Source organism: Lacerta agilis, chromosome Z (genome assembly GCF_009819535.1).
Source record: "Lacerta agilis isolate rLacAgi1 chromosome Z, rLacAgi1.pri, whole genome shotgun sequence".
Taxonomy (NCBI): Eukaryota; Metazoa; Chordata; class Lepidosauria; order Squamata; family Lacertidae; genus Lacerta; species Lacerta agilis.
Window position 1 is genome coordinate 14,353,921 of NC_046331.1, and position 16,492 is coordinate 14,370,412.

General features: G+C 44.8%; 1 protein-coding gene across 2 annotated transcripts in view; it reads right to left on the reverse strand.

The window, feature by feature from the left end:
* Positions 1–8,813, reverse strand: part of GPR107 (G protein-coupled receptor 107) — a 47,828-nt gene extending 39,015 nt beyond the window's left edge. Inside the window, exon 1 of one of the 2 annotated variants that reach the window (XM_033137038.1) lies at positions 8,630–8,812. In XM_033137038.1, the coding sequence (XP_032992929.1) occupies positions 8,630–8,791 (162 nt within the window). In that variant the 5' untranslated portion in view covers positions 8,792–8,812. Of the gene's footprint in view, positions 1–8,629 lie in introns of both variants that reach the window. The other variant, XM_033137039.1, reaches the window with a different exon arrangement.
* Between the last annotated feature and the right edge of the window lie 7,679 nt (positions 8,814–16,492).

The following is a 16,492-nucleotide window of genomic DNA, read 5'->3' on the forward strand; positions in this document are numbered from 1 at the left end:
GAACCATGTTGAGATTTCAAATGTATATATTATCTTTGCAGCCCATTATTCTACAGTTTCGGTTACAAGTGTTTTGCAATTTCTGAGAAAGAACTGCAAGGGAAATGAGTAAGATGTGATGGAGGAAACTGACAAGGGAGAAAAATAAAGTCAACATAGTTTTACTTTCACGCATCAGCCTTGCACATCTACTTTTGTTTACCCCATCCATACTCTTGCTTAATGACGCATGTCTGTACTTGCAGCTTGAGAAACCACAATACCAGCTCACCAATCATCCATAAGAAGATCAGAAGACCATGGCAAACCTCCTAACAAATGGCATGACTATTTTATCATTTTGTTCTCTGTATAGTTATTTTAAAGCATGCCACACACCCAAATGCTAGCAATTAAGCAACATATAAGTGTCTTAAATTAAACAGTTATTTTCATTTTTAAAAGGGGCTAATAGGTTTAATGAATAATAATAGAGAGTGTGGTACAGTGGTTAGTGTAGGGCCAGGGAGACCAGGGTTCAAATCCTCATTCAGCCATGAAACTCACTTAGACCAGTCTATTCAACCTCACAGAATCGTTGTGGGGATTAAATGAGGAAAACCTTGTATGCCACCTTGACTTCCTTGGAGAAAAAGGGGGGGATATAGATGCAATATTAAATAAATGAAAATAATAATAAATGCACAAGGCTCAAAAGCACTGAACCAGAGGGGCTTCATATGCTGTGGCCCACCAGAATCCTGCCCTTGAAGGTGAAGAGATTCCAGCATCTTGGACATACAATGGCCAAGGAGGTTCCCCACTCAAGGAAAGAGAATTTGCCAATTGAATTGTACAACAGTGAAAGCAAAGCAAAACAAAAGAAACCTCTCTGGTGGTAGGTGCTTCCCAAGGTGGTCCTGCATGTGTGTGAGGGACTCCACGGAACATGCCTACCCAGTGGCCACCTTCGATGTCAAGCCTGCCACCACCAAATATCACACCTGGGATCACTGTTCACATCTTCTGGGGTGTTACTCATCTCAGCAATGCCAAAGTTGGGAGAAAGGCTGGGGTGCACTTGCCACTGCAAGCAAAGATACAGAAGCCTGGCCACACCAATGGTAAAGGTAAAGGTATCCCTGACTGTTAGGTCCAGTCATGGACGACTCTGGGGTTACAGAGCTCATCTCACTGTATAGGCCGAGGGAGCTGGCGTTTGTCTGCAGGCAGCTTCCAGGTCATGTGGCCAGCATGACTAAGCTGCTTCTGGCGAACCAGAGCAGCGCACGGAAATGCTGTTTACTTTCCCACCGGAGCAGTACCTATTTATCTACTTGCACTTTGACATGCTTTCAAACTGCCAGGTGGGCATGAGCTGGGACCGAACAACGGGAGCTCACCCCGTCGCAGGGATTCAAACCGCCGGGCTTCTGATCGACAAGCCCTAGGCTCAGTGGTTTAGACTTCAGCGCCACCTGCATCCCTCTACACCAATGGTACAATAGCCATTTTATTTGCACACCAAGCAAACACTCCACAGCTGATCTACAGTCTCTCTGCAAAATCACTAGGAAAGTTCCGGTGTGTTCCATGGGATATGTTATATACAGAGCATTACACAGCCCCACTGAATCACACAGATTGGCTATTCTGGTCCACATCCTGTTTTTCCTACAGTGCCTAATCAGATCAATACAGGATTCAACTTTCATTACCATGCGACTATGTTACCCAGAGTCCATCAGGCTCACTCCCAAGTCTGCACAGAATTGCATTCATAAGTGGATATCAGTTAAGCAGGCTCTTTACTCAAATATCTGAGGATTTCAAAAGATGCATTACATTGAGGAATATTGCAATGTGCTTTTTAACGAGTGAAAGCACTGCAAATTTGCATTGCAAATTCTGCACTCTCGATGGTTGAACTAGAACACGTGACCCCTGGACTACCTGCTAATATTACAATTCTACGATTCTGTGAAAGTGTTGGTCCACTTAGTTCAGAACTGGAAGTAGCTCTCCAGGCTTTCCCAGTTCTACCTGGAAATGCCAGGTATTGGACCTATTTCTTTCTATAGGAAAAGCAGATGTTCTACCACTGAACTAGGGCCCTTTGTTTACCACAATGTAGTCCTCATGGTTCTGAACAAAATGCAGTGTAAAAAAGGAACATAGGAAGCTGCCTTATACTGAGTCAGACCATTAGTCAGTCTAGCTCAGTACTGCCACACTGACTGGCAGCATCTCTCCAGGATTTCAGAGGCAAAGAGTATTCCCAGCTCTACCTGGAGACACCAGGGATGAACGTAGGACCTTCTGCTTGTAGGGCAGAGGCTCTAGTGCTCAGCTACAGCCCTATCCTCCAAAATGGGGGGAGGGGATGAGTTTCTGCAGGTGTTGTTGGATGCCATCATTCCTGCTGCCTGGGGCTAAAGGGAAATGGAACAAGGGTCCTCCAGCCCAGCTCTCATAGTTTTAACCTCCAATTGGAATAGAGCTAATTTAAGCAAATGCTTTACCTCTCAGCACGGTGTGCTAAAATGTACCGGTACCTGTTACAAGTCCAAAAGGAAAAAGGTGTCATACATGGATGTGTACCTAAGACCAACAATGCTGACTTCCTGCTGACATGACCTCAGGTCACTTGACATAAGGTGCAACAGACTTCAGGCCACTCAAAAACAAAAAGCAAAACAAGTACTTGACTGAATCTCAAGCCAAAGGTTCCTCCAGTCCAGCATCCTGCTCTCACAGTGGCCAACCAGATGCCCCAATGTGAAGCCTCAAAAAGTTGTAACTTTTCCTCACAGAGGAGTTGATCCAGCTCCTTATTCAGTTTAGCGGCCCGTCCCCGGCTCTACAAAATCCTTTTTTAGGTGCCGCAACCAGAACAGTACACAGTGGCCTTGTTTATACAACATAGAAAGCCAAATAATGGCTTCTAGGGGTGGAGAACAGTTTTCAAGCACAGGGTTGCATTCCTGCAACGCTGAGAAAGTTACAAGTAGCAAGCAAGAAAGCACTGGGAGAGAGAAATTATGCTTGTAAACTTCAACATTACTGTTAAACAAACATCCCTTGAAAGTTGGGCCAGGATCTACTTTTCCTCCCAAAAACAATTTTGAAAAGTAGGTTACAGTAAGGGTGGGAAAGCCTCAGGTCTGGGGACCAGAAGCGGCCCTCTAGGCCAGTGTTTTTCAACCTTTTTGGGCAAAGGCACACTTGTTTCATGGAAAAAATCACGAGGCACACCACCATTAGAAAAATGTTAAAAAATTTAACTCTGTGCCTATATTGACTATATATAAAGTAATTTTTCAATTTTTCTCACGGCACACCAGGCAACATCTCGCGGCACACTAGTGTGCCGCGGAACAGTGGTTGAAAAACACTGCTCTAGGCCTCTCTATCTGGCTCTCAGGACACTTCCTGGGCCACACCCCTTTCCCAGGCCACACAACTTCACACTCTTCTCAAGTGCTTTTGCTTGGCTGGAACATCCTTGAACTGTGAAAATGCCTTTTGATTACCTCAGTCAAGGATGGAGATGTGTGTAGTGGCAATGCAAAGGCTGGGGGAGGAGTGGACAGAAAACATATTGGGAAACAAGGGCATGTCAGAACCAAACCACTGAGAAGCTAGCGTGAAACTGAAGCAAAGAAATATTTGCACTCTAGTTTCTTGCAATTTCTTCCTAATTTTTTCTGGGTTTTTTTCAGGCCCTCACATTTCTCTGTATGTATAAAAATCTCCAAGCTTTGATTGGCTAGCATGTGGGTGAGTCACATCCATGGTTTGGCCTACTTTTGCCTCTGGCGGAGCCCACCATTGGCATGAAGCCCCCAGAATGTTGTCCAGAAGGGAATGAGGCACTCACTCATCTTGAAAAAGTTTCCACAACCCTGATTTACAGAATGCCCAATAGTTTACATGTTTATTTCTTTTGTCCCTGTGTAATGAAGAGAGCAAAGACAAGGTGAGTTTGGAGAAGGCAAATTAACCTGAAGCTTATGTTCAGCTGCAGTTTTCCAGTTTGAGGCACTCAAACATTATGCACTAGTCCTTACAACAGAAGGAAATGACCTGTTAAAAGGGACATTGCTCAACTGAGCCCTGAGCTAAAGAATGAGTAAGCATTTTTGTTGCCTGATCTTTCCTGACAGCTTCAGATAAAAGGAACAAGAAACGGGAGTGGGATGAAACAAGATTTTAATGGGTGCAATTATAACACTGCCTAAGATGATGGCAAACCAGGCCATCCACACCTTCTGGTATGCTTAACTCAACACATGCCACATCATGGAATGAAGTGGAATGAAGCTCAGCTTACAAAGGGCAGGGCTTTCTCAGCCAGGGTTCCAACACTGTGGAATGTCCACGACCCCCAGCATTGAAGCTTGGCCTCCAGCTCCCACCATCCCTGACCACTAGTCGTTCTGGCCGGGGCTGATAGGAGACCACAAGATCTGCAAGGTACCACACTGGCTACCCCTGATTTTTATTATGTATGCTGATCCAGGGACAGCCACAGCTCAGTGGTAGGGCATTTTGCCTTGCATACTGAAGGTCCCAAGTTCAACCCCCACCACATGCAGGAAGGACTGAGAACATTCCCTGCTTGAAACCCTGGACAGCTGCCGTATACAATACTGAGCTATAAGGCAGCTTCCCAGACTCACTTGGCCCTTTCTCCAGAACTACAAACTGCAAAGACTAGAATCCTCCTTTATTTTTAGGGGGATGCACCAGCTTTGCATGCAGAAAGTCCAGCATGTGACCTACCCTCCAAATAATCATGGGGAACTGTAGGTTGTTAAGAGCTCTGGAAATTGTGACTGTGAGTGGTTAACTACAGTTCCCTTGATTCTTTCAGAGACGCCATGTGCATTAAATGTACAGCATGGATGTGACCTGGATTGAAGCATATTTTGGAATCCCTGTGATTGTAGGCTTGTCTACACATTACACTGCTTGATCTGGATGCAGGAGGCTCCAGGTTCAGGCCTTGGCATTGTCAGGAAAGAATCAATTCTGAACCCTGGAGAGCTGCTGCTAGTTAAGTGTAAACAATGCTGAGCAAATGGACCAACTCAGTGTGCATAGGAAGCTGCTTTAAACTGAGTCCCATGACTCCCACCATTGGATCCACCTAGTCCAATATTGTCTACACTCACTGATAGCAGCTCTCCAGGGTTTCAGTCAGGCAGCCTCTCCCAGCGCTAGCAAGAGATGCAATGAGTTGAACCTGCAACCATCTGCATGCAAAGCAGATGCTCTACCACTGAACCCTTTCCCAGATAAGGCAGGTTCCTATGATCCTGCGCTTTACCATCTTAAAAGTTTGGTGCTATTAGCTACCCTAAGATAAAATAATTAATATCCTGAACTTAGGAGGACTTTCAAAGATCTGAACTTACAGCACAATAGTCCTCATTAATGGTGTTTGTGCATAAGTAACACCAAGGTGGGAAACCCCCAAGTTCCAATTCCATTTGGCTATGAAGTTCACTGAGTACCAGTAACTGGTCGCTGTCTTAGCCTAACCTCCTCAAAGGATTGTTGTGAGGATTTGGGGCGGGGGGGCTGACGGAGACTAAAATTAAAGTTTCCCACATTGCCAAGAAGCTTGGAAGGTGATCGTTTGGCCAGTCATAGAGGTTAGGATAAAGAGGATAAAATGAGGCAGGGAGGTGATAGAGGAAAAAATGAAGTACACTGTCTTGAGCTCCTAAGAGAAAGGACAGGACAGAAATTGTATTTCATCATTATTTATTAAAGCATAAGAATTTCCCTTATGAGCCAAACCTTTGGTCTAACTCAGTACTGTCTACATTGACTTTTAAAAAAAATTCTTTAAAGCAACACATAAAAACAAACACCCAACAGCAGCCATAGTACAAGCAGCCATAAACGGGGAAAAGAGTCAAAGCAGCATGAAAGGCTAAATGACTATCTGAATAAAGTCTTTTCCTGAGAGCAGAAGGAGATTGATAGGAAGGGAATTCCATGGCTGGGCACAACCCCTAAAGAGGCCCATCCCTGCCACATGTGCCTTGGATACTACAGTAGATGAATTGGCAGAAGGACTTTCTGGAAGATCTCAAAGGCAGGCTCATTGATAAGAAAGTGGTCCTTTGAGTGACCTGGTCATTCTAGACTTTCCAGGTCATGACCAACACTTTTGAGCTCTGCCCCAAGAGAGCCACACAAGTTCTTGTAACTGTTCCCATTCAACACCTTTCTGCAGCATTCAGAGAAACCTTCAAGTTTCCAAACACAGTTGAAAAGGCAGAGTTGCACAGAACATATTAGAGCAGTCCACAATAGATGTAACTAAGGCACGTTACTATGGCCAGATCTAACACATTTGCTATCCTATGGTGTTCCAGTCTACTGCCAAGATCTGGTTATCCAGGCTCAGTGATGGTTTCAGGAGAACACCCAGACTCTGGACAAGAGTCCTCTAGGGAAGCACAGCCCTAGCTAAGGCAGGATAACCCATATTCCCCGATTCTACTGACAACACAGGGTTCTAAAGTGGCTTGAGCAATTGTTCATACCCTCAGGCTGCACAAAAAGAGCCGCACCCCTAATAACTAGATGAGCAGGCAATGGACATGCACATGATAACCACAGCACCTAAGTTCATATGTGTATCAGCAGCTACATACAAAGTGTTATCTCAAACGAACCACCACACCTGTAACTTACCTGTAACTGAATTTAACTTAACTTGTGTACATTCAGCTTTAAGTGGGTAGCAAAAAAAAAAAAAAAATTAAGGGGACAGAATTCTTGAAAAAATAACTTTGGTAATTCCACCCAACATTGAACCCAATGTGTTTTGATTATATACAATTTTGGCGTGATACCTGAAACATAACCTCCACATAAGTTGTAGGCTTACTGTAATGCTCATTATAATCCCAAATACTAAACATTAATAACCTTTAATTATATTGCTAACAATAAGAATAGGTTGTATGCAACTTAGTCATACTCATCATCGATCCATTGAACTTAACAAATCTAAGTTACTCATTTAAATGTTTCCAGGCCCAATTCAAGGTGTTCAGATTAGGGTTTAGAGTAAAGTTACCAGACGTCCCCGTTTCCCCAGATTTACAAATCAGTCCCCATAGAAAATCCATTGAAGTTGAAAAGTGTCCCCAGAATCATTGAAAAAGATCTGGTAACCTTAGTTTAGAGCCCTAAACCACTTAAGCCCCAAATATCTGAGCTTCTGGATGTTAAGAATCACAGACAGGACCCTCTTGGCAGTTCCACCACCCTCTGAACTGCACCCCCATATGTACAATGCATTGCAGTAGTCTAACCGAGAGGTTACCAGAGCATAGGCGACAGAAGTTAGGCTATTCCTGTCCAGATGGGGCGCAGGTGCGCCACCATCCAAAACTGATGGAAGGCACTCTGTGTTACTGAGGCCACTTGAGCCTCAAGCAAAATCAAAGGGTCTTGAAGGACCCCTAACCTACATACCTGCTCCTTCAGAAGGAGTGTAACCCCATCAGGAGCAGGCAACCTCCTATCCACCCAGTCTTAGGGAACCACCCACCAACAGTGCTTTATCTGGATTGAGCTTCAGTTTGTTGGCACATCCACTACCACACCTACAGATGTAGGAAAAGTAGAGTTGCATGTCACCAGCGTATTGCTAACAGAACTCTGGATGATCCCATTCAGCAGTTTCAGGTAGATATTGATCAGCATAAGCAGGGGAAATCAAACCCTGAGCCACATTGAAGGCTCCATGTGGCCGAAAAGCACTTCCCAAGCATTACCCCCTGAAAACAACCAAGTAGTACTGGAACTACCACAAAGTAGAACCACCCAACCCACAACTCAAGACAGTTTCTGTAGAAGGAACCCATGGTCAATGGTATCGAAAGCCGCTGAGGTAAAGAATTGGCAGGAATGCATTTCCCATGTCTCTCTTCTGCCAGGGGATATCATACAGGGTGGCCAAAGCAGTTTCTGCATCAAAATCCAGCCAAACCCCCAAATGAAATTAATACAGAAAAATCACCCCATTAAGTCCTTCTCAGAGATGACCTACTGGAAATCAATGACACCAAGTCAGTCATAACCATCAATTTCAATGGGCCTACACTGAGTAACATTAACTCTGGCTACAACCCAACAAAAACATGTTTTAGCCATCTAAATCCTACAAGACCCACTGGAGGCCAGTGACCCCAGAGTCAGCCACACCAATCAATTTCAGGAGGTCTCCTCTTGGATATTATTATTATTATTATTATTATTATTATTATTATTATTATTACTATTGATGGTTATTTCCGATCCATTACCCACCGATTTCAATGGTTTCCTCTCGAGTAGGTCTCCACACTGCCTACAACCCAATAACGATAAGGATGGGCTTCATCCAACAAAGTCCTACTCAAGAGTAGAACCCACTAAGGTCACTGCCCACTATCTTTCAAAGAGTCTCCTGTCGAGTAAGGGAAAACAGTGATCGCAGCCCTAGCAGGGTGGAAGAAGTTGCCTCGCCGGGTTCAACCCTTGCCACACCGGCCCCGTCACCCGCCCGATTCGCTCTTCTCCTTTTCTCTCCTCCCCCTCTTTTTCCCTCAACCCTCATGCCCCTCTCCAGAGGACCTACTTTGAGAGTGAGGTGGTGAACTCGGGCCCGCGCAGGGCCTCCCAGGAGCAGAGCCGCCAGCAGGATCAGCGCCGCCTTAGGCGAAGGAACCAAGCAGGAACCGCCACCGCCTCTCCAGCTCCTGCACGACGCCATGTTTATTCCAGCATCAACACCGGGCATCCTCGCAAGCCCCTCCTACTTCCGGGGTCAGGGGGCGACGTGGAGGAGGAAGAGGACAGACCGGAAACTACGCCACAGCAGCCGGGTTCATAGACATATGAGCTAGCCTAGAGAGACGTTTACTACGGCCTCACACGTTCGAAAGCAACGAGCCTTGGAAGCCGCAGTGTTTTTTCTCACCTAAGGGATGGGCGGGGCAATCAAAACCCCATATATGGAATTATTTCCTCCAAGAAGCTTAAGGTGGCATAGGTGGTTCTCCCCCTCCATCTTATCCTCACAACAACCCTGTGAGGTAGTTTAGGCTGAGAGAGGCAGTGGCTGGCCCCAAAGTCAGACCCGGCGAGCTTCCAGGCCCCAATCCCTTATTGCTGATTTTATTTAATTATTATATGTGAATGCTTTAAATAGTTGCTTTAAACTATTTTTTTTAGCGATCTTTTGTTTCTAATTGTAAACTGCTCTGAGGTGTTATTACAGTCAAGCGCTATATAACTCTTGTAAAACAAATAAATGTAATAAATCAAACACAATCTTTTTAGCTATCTGGGATTGGGCTAAAGCTACAGGTCCACCAAAATGATCAGGGTGTCAGGAGCAAATTCCCTATGAGGAAAGGCCGCAGAATTTGGAGCTTTTTGGTTAAGAGAAAAGGGAAGTGGGGGGCATATTGATAGAGGTGTACAAAATTATGTGTGGCATGAAGAAAGTGAATGGCAGGGGGAGTTTCCCTCTTAACATCCAACGAAGCTGGATGTAGGAAGATTCAGGACAAATAAAAGAAAGTATTTTTTCATGTATTGCATAGTTAAACTATGGTACTCCCTTCCACAGGAGGCAGTGAGGGCCACCAACTTAGATGGCTTTTTTTTTTAAGGGACAAATTCATGGAGAGGGCTATGCTCTGCCTCCACAGTCGGGAGTGGACCTTCATTCTCTCTTAAGACACTCAAAAACACTGCATGGCTTCCTTTGTCCAATCTAATCAATTTGGTTCATCCTTGTGAGTCATAGCATTGAGGGTTCCCATTAGTTTTCTGTAGCTCGGGATCCAAGCCCAGCAAAACCTGGCCTGAGGCAGTGATGCTTCTGAATACTAGTTGCTGAGAATCACAAGTGAAGATAGTCTTGCTGTTGCAAACATGCCCTGCATTTGGGTTTCCCATTGGGGCATCTGGTTGGCCACTGTGAGGACAGGATGCTGGACAAGTGGCCTGATCCAGCATAGCTCTTATGTTCTTAAACCCAGCACCCCACCCAAGCCAAAACTGGTCTGCATTTTTTCTTGCTTATAAATTCCACTTGCATAGGAAGGTGTCATCTTCACAGTGACCAGTAGATGTCACGTGAAGACAGCAAGTGGCTTTTGGTTGCCCAAACTTTAACAATTTTTCTATTTGTTTTTAAACAAATACAGGAACCACTAAACACTTATCTAGCATTACATCTAATAGTGTTTGTTCCTATCCATTGACTTCAGATGCAAGTCTGCCCTCCTCAGACTTTGCTGTATTCCATATATTATTTTCCCATATGCTCATGAGTATTTTAGTCTGGTTCTTCCATTGCTGAGCTATCCCTAATTGTGCTACAGTCAGTAAGAAACTGTCTAGTTCTCTGTGGTGGAGAATGGAGCCCATGTCCAAAGATAGTAGGGCTAAGGCAGGATTTGGAGAAAGGGGTTGGCTTATAATGGTGGACATAATGGAGAATACTCTATTCCAAAAGTTTTTAACATGGAGACATTCCCACAAAACACGAATCAATGAAACAAGTTTTCCCCAACCCTTCCAACATAAAGGGGAAAGGGAGGGATTAATTTTTGTAAGTCTGACTGGTATCCAGGGCCAGTGGAGGATGACCTTGAGCAAGGCCTCCTGTAAGCAAGCAGAGATGGTTTGAAACGGGGTGGGGTGGGGTCCAGATACCCTCCCATTTATGATCTTCATTTGGGTGACCGAATTCTGATTTCCATACAGTACAGTTCCAAGGCCTCTTACACCCCTGCCCCCCTTCATGATCCAATAGATTGCTGTATATTAGGGAAGCGGCACCCTTCAGGTCATATGCATAGCTGTCATCTTCTCCCTTTTTTGTGGGAAATTCCCTTATTATAGCAGTGGGGAACAGCAGTGAGGGCTGACAGCTATGTATATAGCAGTGGGGAACAGCAGGGAGGGTTGACAGCTGCTGGCCTTCTGCATGTGGATTCAAACAAAATAGGCCCTCTCCCCTGTTCTCAGGGTTCTCCTGAGCAATGGGATAAAGGATTTGATTTGAAAAGCAGCAAAATATAACATTAAGTTAGGCATTTCCATCCCTCTGTTTGTTCTATGTCTATGGTTTTGTTGCTTATCCTAGATCTTTTGCCTCCCAACACAAATGCATTGAGTATGTTTTGCCATCTCTTTAACTGAAGAGGAGGGATGGGAACAGGCAAACTTGAAAATAAATATAAGAACATAAATATAGGAATATAAAAACACTGACATTTAGACCAAGATTGATATTTTTCCATTTCCTAAGTTCTGAGGCGGCCTCAGAGTAAGCAAGCAAGTGGGTGAGGGAGCTCAGCCAGCCAGTCTGCCAGCCTTTGCTATTGGGAATGGACAGATGAATCCCAGGCCCCTGCAGGGCAGTGTGAGAAGGCACCTCTCTTTGGGGCGGGGTGGGGGAGCAGCTCAGAGAACAGGGAGAGGGGGGGAGGCTGAGGGAACACTCCACAAGTGAGGGGGTTGGAAAAGGGGTGAGCGGCTGCCAGCTCCGCAGGCAAGGGGTGACATAACTGGGCTTCATAGCCCCACAGGGGTGTCGCAGAAAGAATGTAGTTGGTCAAGGGAGCTGTGGACTCAAAAAGGTTGAAAACCTCTGCCCTATAGTTTATACATCTTAGTTTCTTGTCTGTAATAAGCTAACACCTGTAAGTATTTCAATTTTCCATGTGCTGTGGCAAACAGAGAGTTAGTAGTAGCAAGTCTCTTCTAGTGTCCTCTACATGGATAGGAAGGAGCACGGATTTAGAATACTTGATTTGCGATCCTGCTACCCACTGATACACTTCTAACTGCCACTTAAGTGGCTCCAGGGCCGTTATTGGATTTTGCAAAATTAGGAAGGTGTCATCTGCAAATATATTCACTTTGATTCACTTTGTGTACCACATCCAGCACTGTGACACCCTTTATAGAGAGCAGCTAGCCAGGTTGGATACCGTGGGTGGAGCCTTCAGAGGGGTGCCATTGAGGCTCCAAGCCTGTGTGTGTGTGTATGCAAATGTGCAGGGGGGTGCCAAACTGGGTCTTTGACCCAGGTGAAATAAAGCCATTTTGCCCCTGAGGGAGGATGTTACCCAACTCAGGCCACAAATAGGGTTGGCAGCTTATTTACAACCCATGTTCCTGTGTGTTATTAGAACATTCCATTTCCCCCACACACACACACACTTTCTTCCTCAGTTTTGATGTGCACATCCTAACCCCTGCATATAAAGCTGCAGTTAGAGCAGAAATGTAGCAAGAGGAATAAAAAATTCCCCATTAAGTTGCTACGATGCCTGAAAAAAAAAAAAGCCAGCTATAAATGTGTGTTTGTCAGGCTCTTTACTGTAAAAGGGAAATACAACAGAGCTGGTAAAAGCTTGGCAGACCTCACCAAATATGAGCCTGGCTCAGAGAGCAACAAGCGGGAGGACTCTCTCTCTCTCTCTCTCTCTCTCTCTCTCTCTCTCTCTCTCTAGTTTATTTTCAATACACATTCCATCTGAGCTCTTCCACCATCAGCAGCCCTTTGCAGCCAGGCTTTAGCAGGTGATAAAGCTTCTTATCCCACTCCCTCTTGGCATAAATATTTATCACCATGTTCACAAGTTTATTTTCAAAACACAAGAGCAGGCCATCCCCTTTCCTCTCAAGTAATTTTGCACCCCTAACCTCAAAGGATTAAAACAACAAATGGAGGCCTTTGTTTCTCTTCAACAGCATTCTAGCGTGCCCCCTTTCTTCCTAATCAGTGTTTTCACACTGGTTTTATTTTGAGTTAAAGTTACACAGTTAGGTTTGGCTGGGGCGGGGGTATTATTTGCCGACCCCACCCCACCCCCACAACTTTCCACCCAGAAACTTATCTGGGACATGAAATAATTCCCAGGAGAGGGGGATGATGCATTTCCCCCATTACTAGGAAAGACTACGTTTCAAAAACAACCAATTTTGCCAGTGGACAGAACCTTGTTTTGGCCTTAATCTGCATAGAGCTTAATAAGGCTTAATTTGAAGTGTCTTAAATTTGCTGCAGGGTCCTCCCCCTCCCTCCCCTTCCCCTAGAAATCCCCCTTTCCCTCAAATTACAGATAGGAATTTGGGGGGGGGGAGCATAACAACATTTTACAGTGTTTTATTTTACAAATAAAAAAACTTTTACAAAAAAAATACTGTTTAGGGTATTAACATAAACATGAATAAACCCTCTTCCCATGAACAGTATTTCAGGATTCAGATTGCATTTCTTAAAACACAATCTATTCTACAAAGATTAAGAATTCTCTGTTCAGCATAATGTTCCATCTACCGTCATATATAGTAGTATTTTTTCCCCTTTACCACATTGTTTTCTGTAATCGATATTAAAGGAAATGGCTCAATTAATGAGAGGCCGTGTGGTGTCGTGGTTAGAGTGTGGGACTAGGACAGGGTCAAATCTCCCCTACCACCACTACCATAAAGCTCACTGGGTATATGACTGTGGGGCAGCCACTGCCTCTCAGCTTAATCTACCTCACAGGGTTGTTGTGGGAATAACATGGGAAGACAGAGAACTATGTACCGCCACCTTGAGCTCCTTGGAAGAAAGGTGGGATATAAATAATGATTATAATTGGATCCATGTTTCATGGAAATCAAGGGATTCCCTGGGGGCAGAGCAAGATACAACTTTTCTTCATACAGGGTGAGACTAGTAATCTGTGTATCTCAGTCTTTTCTTCACCGGCAACAGTTCCTTGAGGTCTGTCAGCTGCTCTCTGAGACTATGATTGAAACAGGGACCCTCTGTGCTGAGCCACACCCTGGTCCAGGTCCAGTCATGGGCAGTGGACTGGGACTGGCTATGGGGCATTGGTCTGGGACTGGGTATTGGTCTGGGCATGGGCATGGGTTTTTGACTGGGATTGGGTATGAGTCATTTTGCCTTGCCTCCCCCCCTTCAGGCTGCTGTTCAACAGGCAAAGCTGACTCCTGGTCCATCACACACACAGAAAGTGAGAAAGAAATGCAGTGTTGCCACCCAAAGCAAAGTAGAAATGAGAGGACATCATCAAACGATGCAGTGTATCTGCTGCAATGGACCCTTGTGAGAACAGGATGCTGGACTGAATGAGCCTGTTGGCCTGATTTGGCACCCCTCGGCTTAGCCACAATAGCTGAGAATGGAACAGCCTATTTCTGAATCCCAGTTGTTGGGAACAACAGCACAAGAGGGCACTCAGGTCATGTTTGCAGGATTCCCCTGCCCTACATGGAGATGCCAGAGATTGAACCTGGGAGGGCCTTCTTGGAGTATACCACTGAGTTACAGCCTTCTCCTCACCCCAAAGAAAATAAGATTCCAGTCTTCCTGGTTGTAAATAGCTCAGTACTGTCTTCTCTGACTGGCAGCAGGTCTCGGGTTTCAGGCTGGGAGTTTTACCTGAATATACCAGGGATTCAACCTGGCACATTGCATACAAAGCAGATGCTCTACCCCTGAGCTACTTGCCCTCATCCAAAGCTTATGCCACAATAAATATGCTAGTCTTTAAGGGGCCCATGCAACTTTAATAAAACTGTCTCTGTAAAAGGGGTACCAAAGCTGGTGACCTCCAGATGTTGTTAAACTCCAGCTTCCATCAACCCCTGGAAAACATGGCCAAAGGTCAGGGATGAGGGGAATTGGAAACTGCCCCTAGGAAAGCATGAGTTGAAACAGTAGCTTTCGCAGTGCAATCCCATACATGCATAAGGAGAAGTTAAGTTTCAAATAAAATGAGACTTGCCCCCATGTAAGTAGCTAAAGAACTGCAGCCTAATTAGCATAAACCTATGCTCCTACTTCAAAGTAGGGCCCACTGTGCTCCATAGTTCTTTTATCTACAATCTTGTCGCTGGGTTTGCTTCTTTCCTTCTCCTTCCCAATCCACTTACCCTTTGGTGCCATGTCTGTAAAGATAATAATAACCTGGAGGAGTTTGGTTTTTTTTTAAATGACCCTGATAGCCTTTTTGTCTGAAGAGCAAGATAAAATACCAGTTGGTATTTTGGATTTGCTATATTGGATATGAACTGATGCTATGTGTGAATACTGTTTACCTTTCTATATAAACAATGCTTTCCTACCTACACCTGTTTTACATGAAGCAAGAGAGGTTACAGGAGACACCAACAAACTCAATTCCAGTTTGCTTTCAGATTAAACTCTGAATCACCACAATAATTTATAATGATTTCATCTAACTAATTTTTCCTGATTTTTTTGGGGGGACAGCCAGTGCACAGAGGAGCCCCTCTGTCTGTTATGAAGCTATTATTGTCACTCAGAAGAAACCCAACTACTACTGCTGGGATGCACCTGCTTGCTTGTGTGAACAAAGGTTTCAGAAACTGATATTCTGGGTCTCTATATAAGGAGCAGGCAACAGATAATGAGCAATGTCTTCCACTTGAGGTTGACCACAAATACAAAGTCTGTCTGCGTATGGGACCTTCTTGTAGTGGCTATTCAACACTGCAGTGGGCATCACTTGGAAACACAGCTCAGTAAAGAAGGTGGCATACATGGTTCTCCACCCCCACCCCCCCATTTAATTCCCATGACAACCCTGTAAGGTAGGACAGTTGGATAGGCAGTGACTCACCTAAGGTCACCCAGCAAGTTTCATGGCCAATTTGAACCCTGCTCTCCCAAGTCCTAATCCAAACACTAACCACTTCACCAGACTTCCTGTGAAGCACCTGGAAACCATTTTGCAATGGCTCATGTGTGTAAAATGAGTAGGAGGACTTGGGGGCTGCAGTGTGCACGCCAAATATTATCAAATATAGAAGTATGGGTGGTGGTCTCTGGGTTCCGCCTCCTGTCCGTTTACATGTGCCACAGTGGGCCACATTCCGAAACTGCACCTTCCAATATTTTTCAAGCCAACCCTCCTCACAAGCCTTGAAAATCTGGAACTATACTTGATAATGAGATTACGTTAATATTCTTTACGTGAAGACAAAGTTTATTCATGCTCTTCTTTTTATGACATGGACTTCATCATTTTAACCCAAATGCAACTGGACTCATTCTACGTGCCTATTCTATAGTTTTGTTTTTAATCTTTTCGTTTACATCTGTTGTTATAACTGGGTTTTCCCCCCCCCCTGCTTTCTGTAGGCCTACATTACAAAACGAAATAAGAAAACCTGTACCAAATCTGTACCACAGTTGCATCTCTGCTGCAAAGCCTTAGGATGCTGCACTGAGATTTGAAGAGCTTCACTTGACAGCTTGGCTCAATAAAATAAAAAATAAAATAAAATTCCCCTGGAGCATCAGTTGAGCCCACTCTTGGCGCCTGCGCAATCCCAGCACCAGACTACTGAATCACCCCCCCCCCACTCCTTGCATGCGCCTTACTGCCGGGCGCATGCGCGCTTCCCAGGTGCTGTCAATTCCTCCCCGGGTCTC